Genomic DNA, 23,297 nt, shown 5'->3' on the forward strand with positions numbered 1-23,297 from the left:
CTTTTCATGCAATTCTCTTCCCATCTTTTTTTATCCTCTCATTAAAAAAAAAACAAAAAAACAAAACTCAGCTGAAGCACTGACTCCGTTGGGAAGTCTTGTCTGATTCTAGTTTGCTATGCACCTATGCTGTGACTCTTAGCACTGTGTGAATATTCACGCAATGGCTGGAATTGCCTGATTCCTTATTATGTGTCACATCACTGAGGGTAGGGTTCTATGGCTTTTTCAAGCTGGTAATTAGAATGTCCTTGACATATTGGACCCAAAACGTATGCCATTCACATTCTTCTCTTGAATGGATAAATTAACAAATTAAACATTTAATTCTCCCCGCCCCCACCTTGTTTTATATGCTAACTGCTTCTAATACAGAAACTCAGCTCTTGTAAGGACTAGATGGAACCAAGTAGCAATATGTCCTCTTGGGCCTCACAAAGAATCCAAAGGAGGAAAAGTCTTTTTTGTTATGTTCCTGGTCTTTCACATTTTGACTGTAGTGAGCAACTTTCTCATTATCATTACTGTGACTGTCAGTAAGACCCTGAACTCACCGATGTACTTTTTTCTTGCTAGCTTATCATTTATGGATGTCAATTATTCTTCTATTACCCCCAGATTGATTTCAGACTTATTCTTTGGGAGGAAAAAAAACATATCCTTTGAATCTTGCATGACCCAGCTGTTTGCAGAGCACCTTTTTGCTGGATCAGGGGTCTTCCTTCTGCTGGTGATGGCCTATGACTGCTATGTGGCCATCTGTAAGCCCTTGCATTACTTGGTGATCATGAGGCAGAGGGTGTGTTGTGCTGCTGGTTGTGTCCTGGTTTGGAGGTTTTCTGCACTGAATAATTCAACTTAGCACTATTTATGGGCTCCCATTCTGTGGCCCAAATGTCATTGATTACTATACGTGTGACATGTACCCTTTATTGAAACTCGCCTGTACTGACACCTGTGTCACTGACCTCTTAGTTGCATCCAATGGGGGGCTGATCTGCACTATAGTGTTTCTGCTCTTGCTCGTCTCCTATGGAGTCATCCTGCACTCTCTGAACAACCTGAGTCAGGAAGGAAGGCGGAAAGCCCTCCAGACCTGTGGTTCCCACACCACTGTGGTTGTCTGCTTCTTTGTTCCCTGTATTTTCATTAAGGCAAGACCTGCTAAGACCTTCTCCATTGACAAATCTGTGAGTGTGTTCTATACAGTCATAACCCCCATGATGAACCCATTAATCTACAGTCTAAGAAATTCTGAGTTGACTACTGCTATGAAGAAGCTCTGGAAAAGGAACACCATATCTGATAGTAAATAAGTGCGTCATCTACCATGAAGGGAGCCATTTGACATTGGGGTTCATTTACTTAGATTACAAAAGTAATTTTAAAATTTGATTCTGATTTTCCTTTCTTCAGAGACTTTATGATAATTATATGAATGTGTGCAATTAATACAGCCATGCTATTATTAACAGTTTACCTACCTACTAGGATATAAGGTCTATAATTTCTTGTTTATTACTGTACCTAGAAAGAGGTAATGCCTATATATCTGGGAATTAGTAATATATATTAAAAAATAGAGACATCACTTTGCCAACAGAAGTCCATAGGTCAATGCATAGTTTTTCCCATAGTCATATATGGATGTGAGACGTGGACCATACAGAAGGCTGAACACAGAAGAATTGATGCTTTTAAACTGTGGTGCTGCAGAAGACTCTTGAGAGTCCTTTGAAATGGGAGGAGGTCATACTAGTCAATCCTAAGAGAAATCAACCCTGACTATTCATTGGAATGACTGATGCTAAAGCTGAAGCTCCAATACTTTGGCCACCTGATGGGAAGAATTGACTCATTGGAAAAATCCCTGATGCTGGGAAAGATTGAGCACAGGTGGAGAAGGGGATGACAGAGGATGAGATGGCTGGATGGCATCACCAACTCAATGGCCATGAATTTGAGCAAAGTCTGGGAGACAGTGAAGGACAAGGAAGCTTGGTGCACTGCAGTTCATGGGTTCATGAAGAGCTGGATATGACTAAATATCAAGAACAGTATTTAACAGAATAACTTTGTTATACAGTAGAAATTAATACAATATTGTAAATAAGTAATATTTCAATAAAATAATTTTTAGAAAAAAATAAATAAAAGTTAAAAAAATTATTAAATTATATCATTAAAAAATGAATTAAGAAATTATTATGAGTTTTACTGATTTTTAGGTTTATATATAGTTAACTTTTAAACTTTTTATATAGAATTTTAACTATTATATAGTCACCCTGAAATTTAATCAATTCATGTATTTATCTTTTTTAGTCTCTTTCAGAGACAGGATACTTTTTATATAGATTTTTGTCATTTAATTGGAACATTTTTATGTATACAATTTTTTATATTTAATTCTATATAAGTTGCTTTCTTTACTATATTTAAGTTGCATTATTTACAAAATGTTTAACTTAATGCTTTAACTTTATAAGAAAAATTGAAATTGAAAAAAGATATTAATAAATAGTATAAAGGAAAACCAAGTAAACTGGGATGCAATGTCAAATAAATTTCCTATTTTTCTCTCAGTATTTTCTAGTCCTCATGCTCAGAATTTAGCCCTAAATTTGTTTCTTAATTGATGGCTTTAATTGGTGGCTCAGTCAGTAAAGAACCTGCCTGCAACATGGGAGACCTGGTTTTGATCTCTGATTCCGATCCCTGATTCAAGATCTCCTGCAGGAGGAAATGGCAACCCACTCTAGTATTCTTGCTTGGGAAATCACATGGAGAGAGGAACCTGGTGGGTTATAGTTCATGGGGTTGCACAGAGTCAGATAAGACTTAGCGACTAAACCACTACCACCAATAATCTTTGAAACACAATATATTAACCAATGTATATTTGCTTCTTTCTATATATGTAACACTTGCTTTTGGTATCTGACATATGAAAAATGTTTCTATTATCAATTCATAATATCTCTTAACTTTTCTTAAGCTACACAATACTCTGTATAGATTTATACTAAAATTGACATGTCCATTCCTCTTCATTTGTTTCCTAAACATCTCTATGAGAAATAGTTTTCCAATAAATATGCTTTTGAATTGTGCAATTATGAGTTCCTAGGCATAGAATTTTTTTTTGCTATTTCTTTTTTTTAATTTTAATTATTTTATTTTTTTTACTTTACTATATTGTATTGGTTTTGCCATACATCAACATGAATCCGCCACAGGTGTACATGTGTTCCCAATCCTCCCCATACCATCCCTCTGGGTCATCCCAGTGCACCAGCCCCAAGCATCCTATATCCTGCATCAAACCTGGACTGGCGATTCATTTCTTATATGATATTATACATATTTCAAAGCTATTCTCCCAAATCGTCCCTCCACCCCCCCAACAGAGTCCAAAAGACTGTTCTATACATCTGTGTCTCTTTTGCTGTCTCGCATACAGGGTTGTCATTACCATCTTTCTAAATTCCATATATATATGTGTTAGTATACTGTATTGGTGTTTTTCTTTCTGGCTTACTTCACTCTGTATAATAGGCTCCGGTTTCATCACCCAGAGGGATGGTATTGGAGGGAGTTCAGGATGGGGAACACATGCACACCTGTGGCGGATGCATGTTGATGTATGGCAAAACCAATACAATATTGTAAAGTAAAAATAATAATAATAATAAAAAATAAAAAAAAATATATAAAAGAAATCAAGCAGATAATATCCATCCCAGGAAGGGAGTCTTAAAAAGAGAAAAGTTTCCAAACACCAGGAAACACTCTCACTGCCGAGTCTGTGGCGAGCCTTGGAAGCATAGAGGGCAACATAATAGGGAGGAAAAATAAGTAAATAATTAAAAGCCACAGATTACGAGCCCAATGGTAACTCCTCCAGCGGAGAAGCAGCTTAGTGGCTGGCCATTGGAAGTTGACAGAGATCAATTGAAAGCAATCATCAAAGCTGATCCTCTTATAATTACACAAGAAGTTGTGGAAGAATCAAAATCAACCATTCTGTTGTCATTCAGTGTTTAAAGCAAACTGGAAAGGTGAAAAACTTCAATACTTGGGTGCTTTATCAACTGACCAATAATAAAAAATTGTTGCTTCAAAGTGTCATCTTCTCTTACTCTGTACAACAACAATGAACCATTTCTCCATCAAATTGTGACCTGTGACAAAAAGTGAATTTTATATGACAACTGGCAACAACCAGCTCAGTGGCTGGACTAAAGAGAAGCTCCAAAGCACTTCCCAAAGCCAAACTTGCACCAAAAAAAAAAAAAAAAAAAAAAAAAAAATCATGGTCACTGTTGGTCTGCTTCTGCTCTGATTCACTACAGCTTTCTGAATCCCAGTGAAATCATTACATCTGAGAAGTATGCTCAGCAAATCAATGAAGTGAAGTGAAATGAAATGAAATGAAAGTCGCTCAGCTCTGTCCAACTCTGCAATCCCAAGGACTGTAGCCTGCCAGGTTCCCCTGTCCATGGGATTCTTGAGGCAAGAATACTGGAGTGGGTTGCTATTCCCTTCTCCAGGGGATCTTCTCAACCCAGGGATTGAACCTGGGTCTTCTGCATTGCAGGCAGATTCTTTACTGTCTGAGCCACTAGAGAAGTCCCAGCAAATCAATGGGATGCACCAAAAACTGCAATGCCTACAGCTGGTATTGGTCAACAGAAGGGGCCCAGTTCTTCTCCAGGATAATGACCGAGTGCACCTCACACATACAATTTTTCAAAAGTTGAATGAACTGGTCTAAGTTTTACCTCATCTGCCATATTCAGCCTGACCTCTTGCCAACTGACTACCACTTCTTCAAGCATATCCCTTCAACGACTTTTGCAGGAAAAACACTTCCACAACCAGTAGGAGGCAGAAAATGCTTTCCAAGAGTTTATGGACTCCCCAAGTCCAGATTTTTACATACAGGAATAAATAAATGTATTTCTCATTGGCAAAAATGTGTTGATTGCAATGGTTCCTATTTTGATTAATAAAGATGTTTGAGCCTACTTATTAATATGTTGATTTAATAGTCACAGTCTGAAACCACAATAATGTTTGCACCAACCTGTTTTATTATGACTCACTGCAACTTCTATTTAAGATATCGCTGATCCATGTAGCATAAATTATTTCCTGTCACTTTGAGGGTAAACCCATCCCACTCAGTGTTTCATCAGTAACTTTGGTACCTCTATTTGCAAGGTGGAGTTTTGGTCTAATCTGTAGTGCAAATTCTCATTGCTTTGTAGGCAAGGAAGTTTCCTATTGTAAAATCTCATCTTTCCTCTGCAAAACCAGACAATCTGAAGTCCGGAGGAGCACAAAATCCTTCAACAGTGTTTGCTAACTTGCTTTTAAAATCTGAGTTTGAAACTCCAAAATAAAGAGTTTGTGTTTTTGTTCCTTCTTTCTCCTTCTTTCTTTCTTTTTCTTCTTTTTTGTCTACTTTCTTTATTGATTCATCCTGAGAACTTAAACAATGCCTGGCCCACAGGAGGTACTCAATATTTGTTGCATTGATTAGATAAAACTTCAGAATTAGCATATACAGACTACTATATTTAAAATTGACATCAAGCAAGGACCTACTGTGTAGTACAGGAAGCTCTGCTCAACATCCTGTAGTAACCTAAACGGGAAAAGAATTTGGAAAAGGATAGATACATATACGTGTATACCTGAATCACCTTGCTGTACACCTGAACTAACACATTGTTAATCAACTATATTCCAATACAAAGTAAATATTAAAAATAGAGATTTTAATTTAGTAGTTTTACTATTGATTATTTGTCAATTTGCTATTGATTAGAAAGATTACCTTGGTTTATTTGAAGCCAATGATCTTTGCATATACTTTGGGCTATTGTGCTATAGTTTATGTTCACATCATAAACCAGTTAATGAGGTCACCTTAATTCTTATATTTACTTTAAAAATTGTGGTGAAATATGCATAACAAAATTTACAATTTTTACCATTTCAGAGTAGCACTAAGTTAATTTGCATTGTTATGCAAACATCACCACCATCCATCTCCAAAACTTTTTCAACTTTCCAAACTGAAATTCCACAGCCATTAAACAAAATCCTTCATTTTCGCTCACTGCTATTTTCTGCCTATGAATTTTACTGCTTTAAGTGCCTCATGTAAGTGGAATCATACCATTTCTGTTTTTTGGTGATTGCCTTTTAAACACTTATTATAATTTCTTTTCCCCATAAAATGCTTGGGACACTTGCTGAAAATTATCTAAATACATATAGGAAGATTTATTTCTAAACTATCTGTTTTACTCCATTAGTCCATCATCCATCTTTATTTCAATGCTGGGGCTGTCATTACCATAGATTTGCATAATATATTTTATAATCAGGAGGTATGAGACTCCCAATCTTCTTTTCTAGATTGTTTTGACAATTTAGAGTTCTTGAGATTCCTTATGAATTTTAGCATGGATTTTTCTGTTACTGCAAAAAAGATTTTTTGGTTATGATAGGAATTGCACTGAATCACGAGGTATTATTAAGTAATGCTCAAAATATTCCAAGTCAGGCTTCAGCAATACATGACCTATGAACCAGATGTTCAAGCTGGTTTCAGAAAAGGCAGAGGAACAAGAGATCAAATTGCCAACATCTACTGGATCATTGAAAAAGCAAGAGAGTGTCAGAAAAGCATCTATTTCTGCTTTATTGACTATGCCAAAGCCTTTGACTGTATGGATCACAATAAATTGTGGAAAATTCTGAAAGAGATGGGAATACCAGACCACCTGACCTGCCTCTTGAGAAACCTATATGCAAGTCAGGAAGCAACAGTTAGAACTGGACATGAAACAACAGACTGGTTCCAAATAGGAAAAGGAGTATGTCAAGGCTGTATATTGTCACCCTGCTTATTGAACTTATATGCAGAGTACATCATGAGAAATGCTGGGCTGGAAGAAGCACAAGCTGGAATCAAGATTTCTGGGAGAAATATCAATAATCTCAGATATTCAGATGACACTACCCTTATGGCAGAAAATAAAGAAGAACTAAAAAGCCTATTGATGAAAATAAAGAGAGTGAAAAAGTTGGCTTAAAGCTCAAATTCAGAAAACTAAGATCATGGCATCTGGTCCCATCCCTTCATGGCAAATAGATGGGGAAACAGTGGAAAGAGTGGCTGACTTTATTTTTGGGGGCTCCAAAATCACTGCAGATGGTGATTGCAGCCATGAAATTAAAAGACGCTTACTCCTTGGAAGGAAAGTTATGACCAACATAGACAACATATTAAAAAGCAGAGGAATTACTTTGTCAACAAAGGTCTGTCTAGTCAAGGCTATGGTTTTTCCAGTAGTCATGTATGGATGTGAGAGTTGGATGTGAAGAAAGCTGAGCACCGAAGAATGGATGCTTTTGAACTGTGGTGTTGGAGAAGACTCGTGAGAGTTTCTTGGACTGCAGGAGATCCAACCAGTCCATCCTAAAGGAGATCAGTTCTGGGTGTTCATTGGAAGGACTGATGTTGAAGCTGAAACTCCAATCCTTTGGCGCCTGATGTGAAGAGCTGACTCATTTGAGAAGACCCTGATGCTGGGAGGGATTAGGAGCAGGAGGAGAAGGGGATGACAGAGGATGAGATGGCTAGATGGCATCACCAACTCAATGAACATGGGTTTGGGTAGACTCCGGCAGTTGTTGATGGACAGGGAGGCCTGGCGTGCTGCGATTCATGGGGTTGCAAAGAGTTGGACACGACTGAGTGACTGAACTGAACAGAATTGTTGAATAGCCCAGCTTATAAACGTCTTCTCGTATATGTGTGTTCTCGTATATGTGTGTGTGTTCTATATATCTCTCAGCAATATTTTGTAGTTTTCAGAGTGTAAGACTTTATTTTATTCTTTTTTTGATACTTTTGTAAGTGAAATTATTTTCTTAAAGTCTCCTTGGGTTGTCCATGATCAGATAGAAATTCAGTTATCATTTCATAGAAATCTCTCAACAAGTTGGAAATAGAAAGTACCTTGACTTAGAGTGAAGTAAGCCAGAAAGAAAAACACCAATACAGTATACTAACGCATATATATGGAATTTAGAAAGATGGTAACAATAACCCTGTGTACGAGACAGCAAAAGAGACACTGATGTATAGAACAGTCTTATGGACTCTGTGGGAGAGGGAGAGGGTGGGAAGATTTGGGAGAATGGCATTGAAACATGTAAAATATCATGTATGAAACGAGTTGCCAGTCCAGGTTTGATGCACGAAACTGGATGCTTGGGGCTGGTGCACTGGGACGACCCAGAGGGATGGAATGGGGAGGGAGGAGGGAGGAGGGTTCAGGATGGGGAACACATGTATACCTGTGGCGGATTCATTTTGATATTTGGCAAAACTAATACAGTTATGTAAAGTTTAAAAATAAAAAAAAAAAAAAAAAGAAAGTACCTTGACTTAATAAAATCCATATATTACAGATCCACGGCTGATACCTTTCTCTACATGAAAGGTTGAAAGCTTTTCCATTATAATATGGAATAAGACAAGAGGGCATATATTCTCTGGTCCTTTTTAACATAGTACTGCCATAAAAATTCCTGTGAAAATTTTAGAGTTTCCTAAGTATAGCTCTTGTTTTCTCTGAAGTGAGATAGTTTTATTCATTAATTTCATTTAGTTTTAGTTTCTGTAACAGTGCTTCTGATGGTAGCCATTCGCTATCCTTTTAATCTCAGCTTAAACATCACCTTTGAAGAAAGGTCATCTGTACGCTTTCCACAGTAGAACTCTACCTCTTATCTTTTTTCACAGTATTCTATTTCTTATAAGCAGTGAATAAGACTGCAGCTACTTTGTCAAGTTGTCTCATTCTTTATTGTCTGGCTCTAAGAAAGAAGATCCAGGCAGGAAGAAACCTTCATGTGCTCTCCCAGGTTTCACTCATCCCTGTGTCCTCACTCAGAGGACAGTTGCTGACATGACAGAGGTGCCCAGACTTCAAAAAAAATGATAATAATTGAATAATTAGCTATTATATCTAAAATTTTAATACATTTAATTGTGTTTTTTTTGATATGATTTTCATATATCTAACCAAATTAAGGTGATTAAATTGAGTACTAAACAAAAGGAAAGAAAATCTTGCAATGGCAGGTGGGGAAAGAAATAACAAAAAAGTTCACTGGGACAGATTTTTTATTATTTTTGATTGACTTAAGCCTCTTAAAGATTCTAAAGCTGTTTTGTTTTGGGTATTGTACTTTTTTGATATTATTTTTGTGACTTTGCCTATAGATTAAAAAAAAAAAACTCTAGGGGAAATCCAAGTGATTAATTAAACAAGAATCAGTCTTGGACACATTCCAATTCTAAGACTCAATGATGATTGTGGCTGAAAGGGATGAAATATCCCATGATCTTCCCCCCTAATAAGAAGAAGAGGTTATCTACTTAGTAACTGGAATCAATTTTTCAGGTGGCCCTTTTATAGACTTAAAGCATGACAAAAAAAATAAAAATATGAGAATGTCTTTCAAAATCTCAGTCAACGAGTCTGATCATGTTAATATGACAGAATGAAAAGGGCTAGACAGTCAAATATTATTTTTCTTGTTGAAGTTAGTAGGAAAGATGTTACTTGTGACAAACTTCCTTGCCAAATAACCAGTTGATTTATTCTATGTATATGTAAGATTTGCTGGTCATTTTGATAAATTTCCTAATGTGGTAAGCTTTTGTTTTTCTAGGTGTGCACCATGGAATTCTTTTGCAAAAATCAACACAGCACATAAAAATGTGCCTCTGAATAATCAGAAGACTCCATGGAGAAAATGGACTGAGAGTCAAATAAAATGAAATGCATCCTCAAGTAATAAGGTGGCCTTTTGTCCTCTGTTGTTAAATTGGATGAAAAATAATTTCAAGTGTTTGTGTGTAATTTTAAGTCACCCTTAGATTCTGAACAAGCCTCCACAAGGTAAGATCAGCAGTAAATAGTGGGAACCAGGCTCACAATTGGGGACTGTCTTTATTATGTAAGAAATTTAATTACTTTGAAATCAATCAAACTTAGATTCAGTTCTAGGTATGTCCCTTAGAAATGTGTGATTTCGGGAAAATGAATGAGATCTTCTAGCATTAGTTTGTTCAACTATAAAAAGAGGATTACAGTTCTTGTTACTTTCAAAATTAAAAGGAGGAGAAAGTACTTTTGTTTATGTTCCTGTTTGTCTACGTTTTGACTGTGGTGGGCAATTTTCTAATTATAGTCACTGTAGCTGTCAGTAAGACCCTGAACACACCAATGTACTTTTTTCTTGCTTGCTTATCATGTATGGATATTGCTTATTCCTCTTCTATGAGTATGATTAGATTATAGTCTAGGATTTTTGAGCAGTAGCGTGATGTCATTTGGGCTGCTTCAGGAGAACTGATTCTTGGAGGCTAGAATAAACATGGAGAGACTTGATAGGCGTCTATTGCAGTGGACCAGGAAGAAATTAAGAAGTAGGGCATGATCAAATTTCTGATATATTTTCATAGTAGAGTGAATAGCATTTATTAAAGTTTTATGAGAGTAACAAATGAATGAAGAGTACAGCAATTTTTTGTCTGAAGGGTAGTATGATAAAAGATAGCACTTAATGAGATAAATAGGGAACACCTCTTTAAATTTTGTATAGAAAATGCTTATGGTTATTACAGACATTTTAAAAGTTTTTAAATACTAAATTGCCATTCACTTGGATGTCAAAATTAGAGATGTTGCATATCCAAGTTTTCAAATTAAGAGGAGGAGTAGGGGTTGGGGACACAAAATTACTGCTGTAGAATTTAATTGTCAGGAAAAGGGAAATAACCATCTAAAAACCTAAGAAGTGTCAGTGAGGTCTGAGACAGTTCAGTACAGGGAACTTCCTCACAGTTTGATCTACCCACATTGATTATGTAAATTACCTCAAGTGGGCCTCAAGTATTAGACTTTTGTGGCTTTATAAATGTACTTTTTGGATTTCTCCTCCTTATTTTCTTTATTCATTCATTTCTTTTTTACACTCAGCTGAAGCTTTGCTTCCTCTGGAAAGTCTTCTGTTATACCTGTTTAATATACTCCTGTACTATGACTCTTAGCACTGTTTGAATGTTCATTTAATGGCACTAATAGGGTGGGTCTGGAGTTGGTTGATTTCTCGTTATGTCATAGCACTGAAGGAAAGAAACTCTGCCTTCAACCCGATAATAAAAATGTCCATGACACATTAGACACAGATAGTTGTTCTATACTCATTCTTCCAACAAATGGAAAATAAAAAATTCTCATACATTTTAGCATTTTACCCCTTTAACTTCCCCTCCTTGTTTTGTAGGTAAGTTGCTTCTACTGTATGAAGTCAGCTCCTGTTCAGATTAGATGGAATCAAGAAACAATGTAACCTACTTTGTTCTCCTGGGACTCACACAGAATCCAAAGGAGGAGAAAGTACTTTTGTTTATGTTCCTGTTTGTCTACCTTTTGACCGTGGTGGGCAATTTTCTAATTATAGTCACTGTAACTGTCAGTAAGACCCTGAACACACCAATGTACTTTTTTCTTGCTTGCTTATCATGTATGGATATTGCTTATTCCTCTTCTATTACCCCCAGATTGATCTCAGACTTGTTCTTTGGAGAAAAAACCATAACCTTTAAATCTTGCATGACCCAGCTATTTATAGAGCACCTTTTTTCTGGATCAGGGGTTTTCCTTCTGCTGGTGATGGCCTATGACCGCTATGTGGCCATCTGTAAGCCCTTGCATTACTTGGTGATCATGAAGCAGAGGGTGTGTGTTGGGTTGCTAGTGGTGGCCTGGGTTGGAGGTTTTCTGCACTCAGTAATTCAACTTAGCACTATTTATTGGCTCCCATTCTGTGGCCCAAATGTCATTGATCACTATATGTGTGACATGTACCCCTTATTGAAACTCGTCTGTACTGACATCTATGTCACTGGCATCTTAGTTGTGGCCAATGGGGGACTGATCTGCACTATAGTGTTTCTGCTCTTGCTCGTCTCCTATGGAGTCGTCCTGCACTCTCTGAAGAACCTGAGTCAGGAAGGGAGGCGGAAAGCCCTCCAGACCTGTGGTTCCCACATCACTGTGGTTGTCTGCTTCTTTGTTCCCTGTATTTTCATATATGTAAGACCTGCTAAGACCTTCGACATTGATAAATCATTGAGCGTGTTCTATACAGTCATAACCCCCATGCTGAACCCATTAATCTACAGTCTAAGAAATTCTGAGTTAATTTATGCTATGAAGAAGCTCTGGAAAAGAAACATCATATCCCATATTAAATAAATGCATCATCCATCATGAAGGGAGTCATTTGACATCAAGGTTCATTTTCTTGGAACGCAGAAGTCATATTAAAATTTGTTCTGATTTCTCTTTCTTCGAAGAGTTTATGGTAATTATAATTAAAGATTACAATTAAACAACCAGGGTATAATAACAGTTTACCTACCTACTAGAATTAATTATCTTGTTTATCAGTGTACCTAGAATGGTGTAATGCCTATATAGCAAGGAATTAATATGTAATGAATTAGCGAGTAAATTGTTCATAGTTATACTGAGTTTTCACCAACTTATGCATTTATATTTTTTATTCTTTTTCAGAGACAGTGTAATTTTTATTTAGCATCTTGTCATTTAAGCTAACATTTTTACTTATACAGTTTAAAGTACATAATTATATATGGCTTGCCTTTACTGTATTTCATTTGTATTATACAGCACTTTTACTTTTGTACTTTCAGTGTTTACAATGAAGCTGAAGTAAAATAGATAATAATAAATAGCATAAGTGAAAACTAAATGCTACGAAAGTGTAGTCACTCAGTAGTGTCTGACTCTTTGCAACCCCATGGACTCTAGTCCACCAGGCTCTTCTGCCCATGGAATTCTATAGGCAAGAATACTGGAGTGGATTGCCACTCCCTTTTCCAGGGGATCCTCCCAACCCACGGGTGAAACCCCGGTCTCCCGTATTGCAGGCAGTTTCTTTACCATCTGAGCCACAAGGAAATCCAAACAATATGAGGTGAAATGTAAAATGAATTTTCTATTTTTCTCTCAGCTTCTTTCAGTCCTCATTCTCAGAGGCTGACCCTAAATTTGTTTCTTAATTTTCATCTAGTAATAATCTTTGCAGATGCAAGTGTATTCTCTATATGTATATGTATTTGTTTCTTTCTATATATGTATCACTTGCTTTTGCTATGCAATATCTTGAAGATATTTCCATGCCAGTCCCTATATATTTCTTAAATTTTCTCATTTTGCAAAACACTCTTCATAAATTTATATCAAAATTAATATGTCCATTCCTTTCATGAGATTCCCAAACTTTTCTATGACAGTTATATTTCCAATAAATGTATGTTTTAGAATATGTGCAAATATAAGTTCCTAGGTGTAGAATTGTTGATATTACATTTGATTCAATGGTCAAGTAGTATATGCATTTAAAATGCTGATATTGATATTTATTGCCAAACTATAATCCTCTTTTTTAAAATTAATTTTTAATTGGAGGAAAATTGCTTTGTAATATTGTGTTGGTTTCTGCCATACAACAGCCCAAATCAGATTTAATTATACATATGTCACCTTCCCTCCTAGCTCAGTCAGTAAAGAATCTGCCTGCAATGCAGGAGACCTGGGTTTGATTCCTGGGTTGGGAAGATCCCCTGGAGAAGGAAATGGCAACCCACTCCAGAATTCTTGCCTGGAGAGTCCCATGAACAGAGGAGCCTGACAGGCTACAGACCATGGAGTCGCAAGAGTCGGACATGACTTAGTGGCTGAACCAGCACCACCTCCATCTTGAGCCTCCCTCTCCTTCCCCAACTCAGCCCCTGTAGATCACCACAGAGTGCCAAGCTAGGCTCCCTGTGTTATATAGAAACTTCTCACATTATCTCTTTTACACAAGGAAGTGTATATATGCCGATGCTACTTTCTCTGTTTATCTCACTCTTTCCTTCCCCTACTGTGTCCACGACTCCCATCTCTATATCTGCGTCTCCATTTCTTTCCTGCAAATAGGTTCATCAACACCATTTTTCTAGATTCCATATAGACACATTAATATACTATATTTGTTTTTCTCTTTCTGACTTACTTCACTCCGAACTACTGCTCTTGAGGTTGTACTAACAGCTACTGTGTCTGTGCTTAGCTGTGTCCTTCTCTTTGTGACTCCATGGACTGTAGCCTGCCAGGCTTCTCTGTTCTTGGGATTTTTCAGGCAAGAATACTGGAATGGGTTGCCATTGCCTCCTCCAGAGGATCTTCACTCAGGAATCGAACCTGTATCCTTTGTGTCTTCTTTATTCACTGAACCATCGAGAAAGCAGCACTAACAACTACTGTCCTGCCCATGCTGCTGCTGCTGCTAAGTCGCTTCAGTCGTGTCCGACTCTGCGACCCCATAGTCCATGTAATGACCAGTACTTGATAAACATTTATCACATCTGATTAAAGTTACTTTTTACTTTAACTGCAAATCTTTTGATATAATTGAGTTTGAGTATCTTCCTACATTTTTAATTTGATTTGTATTTATTTGTGTTATATATATATATATGTTTTTAATCTGATTCAATTTTTGATTTTTATGAGAGAATTTTAATTAAAAAAAATTATCTCTTTACATTGTATATACAGTTAATGTTTTCTGGCTATATGTTTTTAACTTTTTATCCTATGTAGAATTATTTTTGCATGTAAAATTTTTTGTAGCTTACATTAAATTAAAAAAATTATATCTTGCTTAGGAAGAATTTTCTCATTTCATTTGCACCAAAAGTTCTTCAATTTTTTTTGCATTTAATTTTTCAAGCATTTTTCATATCTTACATCTTATAACATTTGATTCATCTTGAATTTATTTAGGAGTTTAAATAGGGGTTGATTTTATTTGTTCTGTAAATTTTAGAATTTTTAAAAAATATTCACATATTATCTTTTTGCCATTGATTTGAAATTCTGACTATTGTATTTTGAACTCCCAATGTATTTGGGTCCAATTCAAAACTTTAATCTTTTTCACTGATCTCTTTATTCATGTACACACTGGCACATAATTGTTATGATATCTAAGATATTTTGACGTGAAGACTCTAGCAGTCACTTATTAGTATTCTTTCTCAGAATTTTGCCTTAGCCTGTATATTTCTATTTCAAAATTATTAAAACTTAAATAATAAATTAAGTATAGCTAAGATAAAGCTGTTTAAATTAAAGTTAGCTTAAAATTGTGAAAATAAATTTAAAATATGTTCAAAACTATTATTTTCATTAAGATTCCCATTAAGAAGGTTAAGAAGAGCTTATGCCTTTAGAGTATAAAAAAACTGTTATCCAGATAAGAATTGGTGTCTTCAGTTAACAAGCCACCTATTGTAACGTTGGGTTGAACTTGCAGTTCCTGCCCGTGTTTCTAATCCCTTGTAGACAGCTGCTGTGCTTTAGCTATGACACCTAAAATGCTACCTGACACTTGCTTTAGGAAAAAATCATCTCTTTCAAGGAAGTTCAGGACTTAAATCACTGCTGAGCATCTTGTGCTGCTGAGATCTTTTTTCTATGTGCTGTGCTAAGTCACCTCAGTCCTGTCTGACTCTTTGCAACTGTGTGGATCGTGGCCCGCCAGGATTCTCTGTCCATGGGCTTTGCCAGGAAGAATATAGCCACAAAAAAAATAAAGAAGGAAAGAAAGAATAAGAAAAATAAACTAAAAAAAATGTGTTAGGATGCAGTTTTAGAGATTTTTTTTCTGAAATGAGACCATGTTTATTTTATTATGACTTATTACAACCCCAGGTGGCGCTAGTGGTAAGAAATCCACCTGCCAATGCAAGAGATGCAAGAGACTTGGGTTTGCTCCCTGGATTGGGAAGATTCTCTGGAGCAGAAAGTGGCAACCCACTCCAGTATTCTTGGCTGAAAAATTCCATGGACAGAGGAGCCTGGCAGGCTACTCAAGTAGATTACATAATCCTTGGATATTGACAATACACACTAGTATATTTAAAATAGATAATCAACAAGGACCTACTCTATAACACAGGTAACTCAATATTTTGTAATAACCTAAATGGAAAAAGAATTTGATAAAATAGATACATATATATGTATAACTCAGACCCTTTGAATTAGACCTGACACTAACACATTGTTGATCAACTGTACTCTACTATAAAATAAAAATAAAAAATAAAGAATTTAATTTACTGGTTTTGCCATTGGATTGACATATTTACCTCTTAAATAAGTTACCCAAGTTTATCTGAAGCCAATGATATTTGCATATACTTTGGGCTATCGAGGTACAGTTTATGTTCCCCTCATATTTCAACTAATGAAGTCACCTTAGATTTTTTTTCTTTTCTTTTTCCTTTTAAGAAACCAACTTCATTTTTTTTTTTTTTGACATGGAATGCAACCCACTCCAGTATTCTTGCCTGGGAAATCCCATGGACAGAGGAGCCCGGCGGCCTACAGTCCATGGGGATGCAAAGAGTTGGACATGACTGAGCAACTAACACATACACTGTTTTATTTATTTATTGGTTGCACTGGGTCTTCGTTGCTGCACACGGGATTTCTATAGTTGTGGAGAGTGGCGGCTGCTCTCTAGTTGTGGTGCGTGGGCTTCTCATTTCTGTGGCTTCTCTTGTTGAGGAGCACAGGCTGTTGGTGCACGGGCTTCAATAGTTGCAGCATGAAGCCTCAGTAGTTGTGACTTGCTGCCTCTAGGGTGCCTGGGCTTCAGTAATTGCAGCACCGGGGCTCATTCGTTGTGGCTAGAGGACCCTGGAGTATGCAGACTTCGGTAGTTGTGGCGTGCGGGCTCTCTAGTTGTACCTCTCAGGCTCTAGAGCGTGTGCTCAGTGGTTACGGAGCATGGGCTTAATCGTTCTGCAGCATGTGGAATCTTCCCGGACCAGGGATTGAACCTATGTCCCCTTCACTGGCAGGTGGATTCCCATCACTGCACCACCAGGGAAGTCCCTTAGTTCTTACATTTATTTGGAAAATTGTGCTCATATATACATAAAGAAGGCTGAGTGTCAAAGAATTGATGCTTTTGAATTGTGTTGCTGGAGAAGACTCTTGGGAGTCCCTTGGGCAGCAAAGAGATCAAACTAACCAATCTGAAAGGAAATCAACCCTGACTATTCATTGGAAGGGCTGATGCTGAAGCTGAAGCTCCAATACTTTGGCCACCTGATACAAAGAGCCAACCCATTAGAAAAGACCCTGATTTTGGGAAAGATTGAAGGCAGGAGAAGGGGACGACAGAGGATGAGACAGTTAGATAGAAGCACGAACTCAGTGAGCATGCCTTTGAGCAGACTCTGGGAGATTAACAAAGGACAGGGAAGCCCAGTGTGCTGCAGTCCATGGGGTCAGCAAAGAGTTGGACATGGCTTAGTAAAACATACATAACAAAATTTACAATTTTAATCATTTTAAAGTGACACCTACTTGTTATGCAAACATTACTGCTGTCCATCTGTAAACTTTTGCAACTTCCCAAACTAAAATTTCAGTCATTAAACAAAGTTCTCCATATAAGCTCATGGAGCCCCAGGCAACCCACCATTCTACTTTCTGTTTATGAATTTGACTGCTTTAAGTGCTTCATGTAAGTGAAATCATATGATAATTGCTTTTTTGTGATTGCCTTTTTATAACTTGTTATATTTTCCCCACTCTTGGTACCAAGAGTTACCCAAATACTCTTGATGCCCTTTTTGAAAATTATCTAAAGACATATACAAAGGTTTATTTCTAGGCTTTCTATTTTATTCCATTAGTCCATCATCCATCTTTATTTGAATACTGGTGCTATGATTACCATCGCTTTGTATAATATGTTTTAGAGTCAAGAAGTATGAGACCCCCAGCTTTCTTTCTTTTCAAGATTGTTTTGGCAATTTCGAGTCCCTGAGATTTCATATGAATTTTAGCATGAATTTTTCTGTTTCTGCAAAATCAGTTTTGCTATTTCAATCTGTAGATCACTTGAAGTAGTATTAACAACTTAATACTTTTAAGTGTCCCACATCATAAATGTCCTTTCACATTTGTGTGTGTTCCATAATATCTCTCAGTAACCTTTTGTAATTTTCAGTTTACAGGACTTATCTCTTTGGTTAAGTTTATTTAAATATTTTATTCTTTTTTGATGTTTTTGTACATGGAATTACTGTCTTAATTTTTCCTTGAGTTGCTAATTACACATAGAAATTCAACATCATTTCATAAAAAAACTCTCAACAATTGGAAATAGAAGGAAGGCACCTTGGCATAAAAAAGTCCATATATAACAGATCTATAGCTAACATCATCCCCAACATAGAAAGGTTGAAATCTGCCCAAATAAAATCTAGAATAAGACAAGTCCTTTTATAACAAGTCCTTTTATAACAGCACTGCTATAAAAATTCCTTTGAAAAGTTTATATTTTTCTAGATACAGGTCTTGTCATCTCTGATGACAGGAGATAATTTTATTAATTTTTATTTAGTATTACTTTCTGGAACAGTGCTTCTAATGGCAGTCACTTCATACCTTTCAATCACAGCTTAAATATAACCTTTTAAGGGTCTTCTCTGATTATATTATCCACAGTAGAATTCTCCCTCTTCTCTTCTGTCTCATTATTCTATTTCTTACCTTATAAGCCCTGATTAAGACTATAACTACTTTATTAAATGTCTCCTTCTTTATTGTCTGACCTATTATAATATCCATGCAGGAAAAAAATTTTTTTTACGTGATTTTCCCTCTGGTTTTATTAAGTGCTGTGTCCTAGCTCATAGCACAGTTGCTGGCATAAAAGATATGCCCTAACTTTTAAAAACAACTAAAAATTGGATAAATCATTAGTTGTTACATCTAAAACTGCCAGAAAGAAAAACACCAATACAGTATACTAACACATATATATGGAATTTAGAAAGATGGTAATGATAACCCTGTATGCGAGACAGCAAAAGAGACACAGATGTATAGAACAGTCTTTTGGACTCTGTGGGAGAGGGAGAGGGTGGGATGATTTGGGAGAATGGCATTGAAACATGTATAATATCATATATGAAATGAATCGCCAGTCCAGGCTCGATGCATGATACAGGATGCTTGGGTCTGGTGCACTGGGATGGCCCAGAGGGATGGTATGGGGAGGGAGGTGGGAGGGGGGTTCAGGATGGGGAACACGTGTACACCCGTGGCAGATTCATGTTGATGTATGGCAAAACCAATACAATATTGTAAAGTAATTAGCCTCCAATTAAAATAAATGAATTTATATTAATAATAAAATAAAACAAAACATTTTGAAAAAAAATAAAACATTTAATTTTATTTTTAGTATAGTTTTATTTATTTAAAGGGAACGACAGAGGATGAAATGGCTGGATGGCATCACCGACTCGATGGACGTGAGTTTGAGTGAACTCTGGGAGTTGGTGATGGACAGGGAGGCCTGGCGTGCTGCAATTCATGGGGTTGTAAAGAGTTGGACACGACTGAGCGACTGAACTGAACTGACTGAACTGAACCAAATTATAAGGTGATTAAATCTAGTATTGAATAACAGGAAAGATATTCTTTTTATGGCAGGGGAGAATATATTAATAAGTCCAGTATATCAAAATGAGTGCATCTATATTTTATCTCATTGGCAGCAGCCTCATAATGATTCTAAAGCTACTTTTTTTGCATGTTATACCTTTCTAATATTAATTATGTGATTTGCCCTAGTAATATCTTCACATATTTTTCATTGTTGTTTAGTTCCTAGGTCATGTCCAATTCTTTTGCCACCCCACGGACTGTAGCTTGCCAGGCTCCTCTGTCCATGAGATTTCCCAGGCAAGGATACTGGAATGGTTTGCTATTTCCTTTTCCAAGGGATCTTCCCAACCCAGGGCTCAAACCTGCATCTTATGCATTGGCAAGTGAATTCTTTACCACTGAGCCATCAGGAAAGCCCCTACAGATGTTCCTTAAAACCTTTGTGGAAAATCCCAGTGAATTAATTAAACAAGAATTAGCCTTGGACACATTCCAAGATTCAGTGATAATTGCAGCTGGAAGGGATGAAATAGCCCACGATCTTCACCCCTAATAGAAAGAACATGCTATTTGCTTAGTACCTGGCATAACAATTTCAGGAGGTCCATTCTTAGACTTATAGCATGATTTAAAAAGTATCATGGGAATGTCTTTCAAAATTTCAGTCAACAAGTCTAGTTATGTTAATATGACAGAGTGAAAAGAACTGAACAGTCAAATGCTATTTTTCTTTTTGCAGTTAGTAGGAAAGAAGTTGCTTGTGAAAAATTTCCCTGCCAAATAACTAGTTAATTTCTCCTATGTATATGTAGGATTTGCTTGGCATTTCAATATATTTCCTAATGCAATAAACGTGTTTTTCAGTGTGTGCACCATGGTATTCCTTTCAAATAATCTACACTGCACATAAAAATCTGAATAATCAGAAGACTCCATGAAGCAAATGGACAGACAGTCAAATAAACTATATGCTCAAGTCATAAGGTGGCCTTTTGCCCTCTTTGTCAAACTGGATGAAAAATAATTCCAAGTGTTTATAAGTAACTTCAAGTTATTCTTCAGGTTCTGAACAAGCGTCCAGAAGGTAAGACTGATATTAAGTACTGGGAACCAGGCTCATAGTTGTGAGACTTTCTTTGTTATATGAGAGAGTAAATTACTTAGTGTAAATCAAATTTAGATTCAATTCTAGGTATATGACTTAAAAATGTGTACTTGAGAAAATGAATTAGGTATTCTGAGCCTTAATTTCTTCACTTCTGAAACAAGGATTACAGTTCTTTCTACTGTAAATATTAAGTGGGTTGCATCAAACTATGAGTGAGTTATTGGAATATACTGTAGGAGTTTGGAGAAGTAGAGTGATGCTATCAGAATAAGATTAAAAAGGACATTTTGGGCTGCTTTAGGAGAACCAGCTTTTGAGGCCAATATCAATGTGAAGAGACGTAGTAGGAGGCTATTATGGTGGACCTGGAAGAAATTAAGTAGGGAATGATCAAATCTGTGATATATTTTGAAAGTAGAGTTAGTAGGATTTATTTAAATTTTATGAGAGTAACAAATGAGTAAAGAACACTAAAATTTTGTCTCTGAACAATAACATGGAAAATTATAGTATTTAATGAGATAAATAAGGAATGCCTCTTTAAATTTTGTTTAGAAAACGCTCATGTTTATTGTGGAAAATTCAGAAGTTAGTTTTACAAATAGTAAATTGCTATTCGATTTGATATCAAAATTAGAGATCTTGCAAATAAACGTTTGAAATTTAGGGGTTGGAGATGCAAAATTAGACTGCTGCAGTCTAACTTATTGGTCAGAAAAGGGAAATATGCACCTAAAGACCTAAGACGTGTCAGTGAGGTTAGAGACAATTCAGGACAAGGATCTTCTTTTCACACATTCATCTACCCATTGATTACGTGTATTACCTTAAGTGTGTCTCATATATTATACTTTGTGTCTATAAATGCTGCACCTTTTCATGGCTTTCTCTTCCTATTTCTTTATACTTTCAATTATTTTATACACTCAGCTCAAGTACTGCTTCCTCTTGAAAGTCTTCTGTGATACTCATTTGATATATTCCTATATTATGACTCTTCAGCACTGTGTGAATTTAATGGAACTTAATACATGTGTCTGGAATTGCTTGCTTTTTCATTCTGTGTGATATCACTGAGGTTAAAACAAACAAACAAACAAAAAACAGAAAACAAAAAAACTATGCCTTATTCAATTTGGTAATCAAAATGTCTATGACACATTAGACACAAATACATGTTCTTCCAATGAATGGATAAATTAAAAGTTATTTTTATACATTTGAGCACCTTTTTACCTTTAAGTGTTCCCCTCCTTGTTTTTCTTAGGTAAACTGCTTTAATATGTGAAGTCAGCTCCTGTCTGGATCAGATGGAATCAAGAAATAATGTAACCTACTTTGTCCTTCTGGGCCTCACACAGAATCCAAAGGAGCAGAAAGTGCTTTCTCTTTTGTTCCTGTTCATCTACCTTTTGACTCTGGTGGGCGACCTTCTTATTATAGTGACTATAGCTGTCAGTGAGACCCTGAATTCACCGATGTACGTTTTTCTTGCTAGCTTATCCTGTATGGATGTCACTTACTCCACTTCTATCACCCCCAGATTGATTTCAGAGCTGTTATTTGGGGGAAAAAACACATCCTTTGAATCTTGCATGACCCAGCTGTTTACAGAGCACTTTTTAGGTGGTTCAGAGGTCATCCTTCTGCTGGTGATGGCCTATGACCACTTTGTGGCCATCTGTAAGCCCTTGCATTACTTGGTGATCATGAGGCAGAGAGTGTGTGTTGTGTTGCTGGTGCTGTCCTGGGTTGGAGGTTTTCTGCACTCAATTATTCAACTTAGCACTATTTATTGGCTCCCATTCTGTGGCCCCAATATCATTGATCACTATATGTGTGACATTTACCCCTTATTGGAACTCGTCTGCACTGACACCTATGTCACTGGCATCTTAGTGCTGGCCAATGGAGGACTGATCTGCACTATAGTGTTTCTGCTCTTGCTCGTCTCCTATGGAGTCATCCTGCACTTTCTGAAGAACCTGAGTCAGGAAGGGAGGCGGAAAGCCCTCCAGACCTGTGGTTCCCACATCACTGTGGTTGTCTGCTTCTTTGTTCCCTGTATTTTCATGTATGCAAGACCTGCTAAAACATTCCCCATAGACAAATCTGTGAGTGTGTTTTGTACAGTCATAAGCCCCATGCTGAACCCATTTATCTAGAGTCTAAGAAATTCTGAGTTGACTAATGCTATGAAGAAGCTCTGGAGAAGAAACATCATATCTCATAATAAATAAGTGCATCATCTACCATGAAGGGAGCCATTTGACAGCAGGTTCCATTGCAGAAATCATTTTAAAATTTGATTCTGATTAAAAAATTTTTCTTTAAAAAGAAAATTTCTCTGTCTTCAAAGATATTAAGATAATTGTGATTAAAGATTACAATTATACACCTGTGCTATTAATAACACTTTCATCCATACTAGGATGTAAGGTCCATAATTACTTCTTTATCACTGTACCTAGAAATGTATAATGCCTGTATGGTAAGGAGTTAATAATAAATAATGATTAAGTGGGAAAACTATT

The 23,297-nt window shown here is 36.5% G+C and overlaps 2 protein-coding genes and 1 pseudogene across 2 annotated transcripts; all 3 read left to right on the plus strand.

Annotated features, from left to right (window-relative positions):
* Positions 1 to 553: 553 nt before the first annotated feature.
* On the plus strand, positions 554 to 1,316 carry LOC129627876 (olfactory receptor 4A47-like; annotated as a pseudogene).
* A 10,113-nt stretch (positions 1,317 to 11,429) lies between these two features.
* Positions 11,430 to 12,359, plus strand: LOC129628421 (olfactory receptor 4A47-like). The gene has a single exon (XM_055547864.1). It carries the CDS (start codon positions 11,430 to 11,432, stop codon positions 12,357 to 12,359), a length of 930 nt encoding a protein of 309 aa, XP_055403839.1.
* Positions 12,360 to 22,073: 9,714 nt separating this feature from the next.
* On the plus strand, positions 22,074 to 22,928 carry LOC129628422 (olfactory receptor 4A47-like). The gene has a single exon (XM_055547865.1). The coding sequence runs from the start codon at positions 22,074 to 22,076 to the stop codon at positions 22,926 to 22,928; it is 855 nt and encodes a 284-aa protein (XP_055403840.1).
* The last annotated feature ends 369 nt before the right edge of the window (positions 22,929 to 23,297 follow it).

Source organism: Bubalus kerabau, chromosome 15, assembly GCF_029407905.1.
Source record: "Bubalus kerabau isolate K-KA32 ecotype Philippines breed swamp buffalo chromosome 15, PCC_UOA_SB_1v2, whole genome shotgun sequence".
NCBI lineage: Eukaryota > Metazoa > Chordata > Mammalia > Artiodactyla > Bovidae > Bubalus > Bubalus kerabau.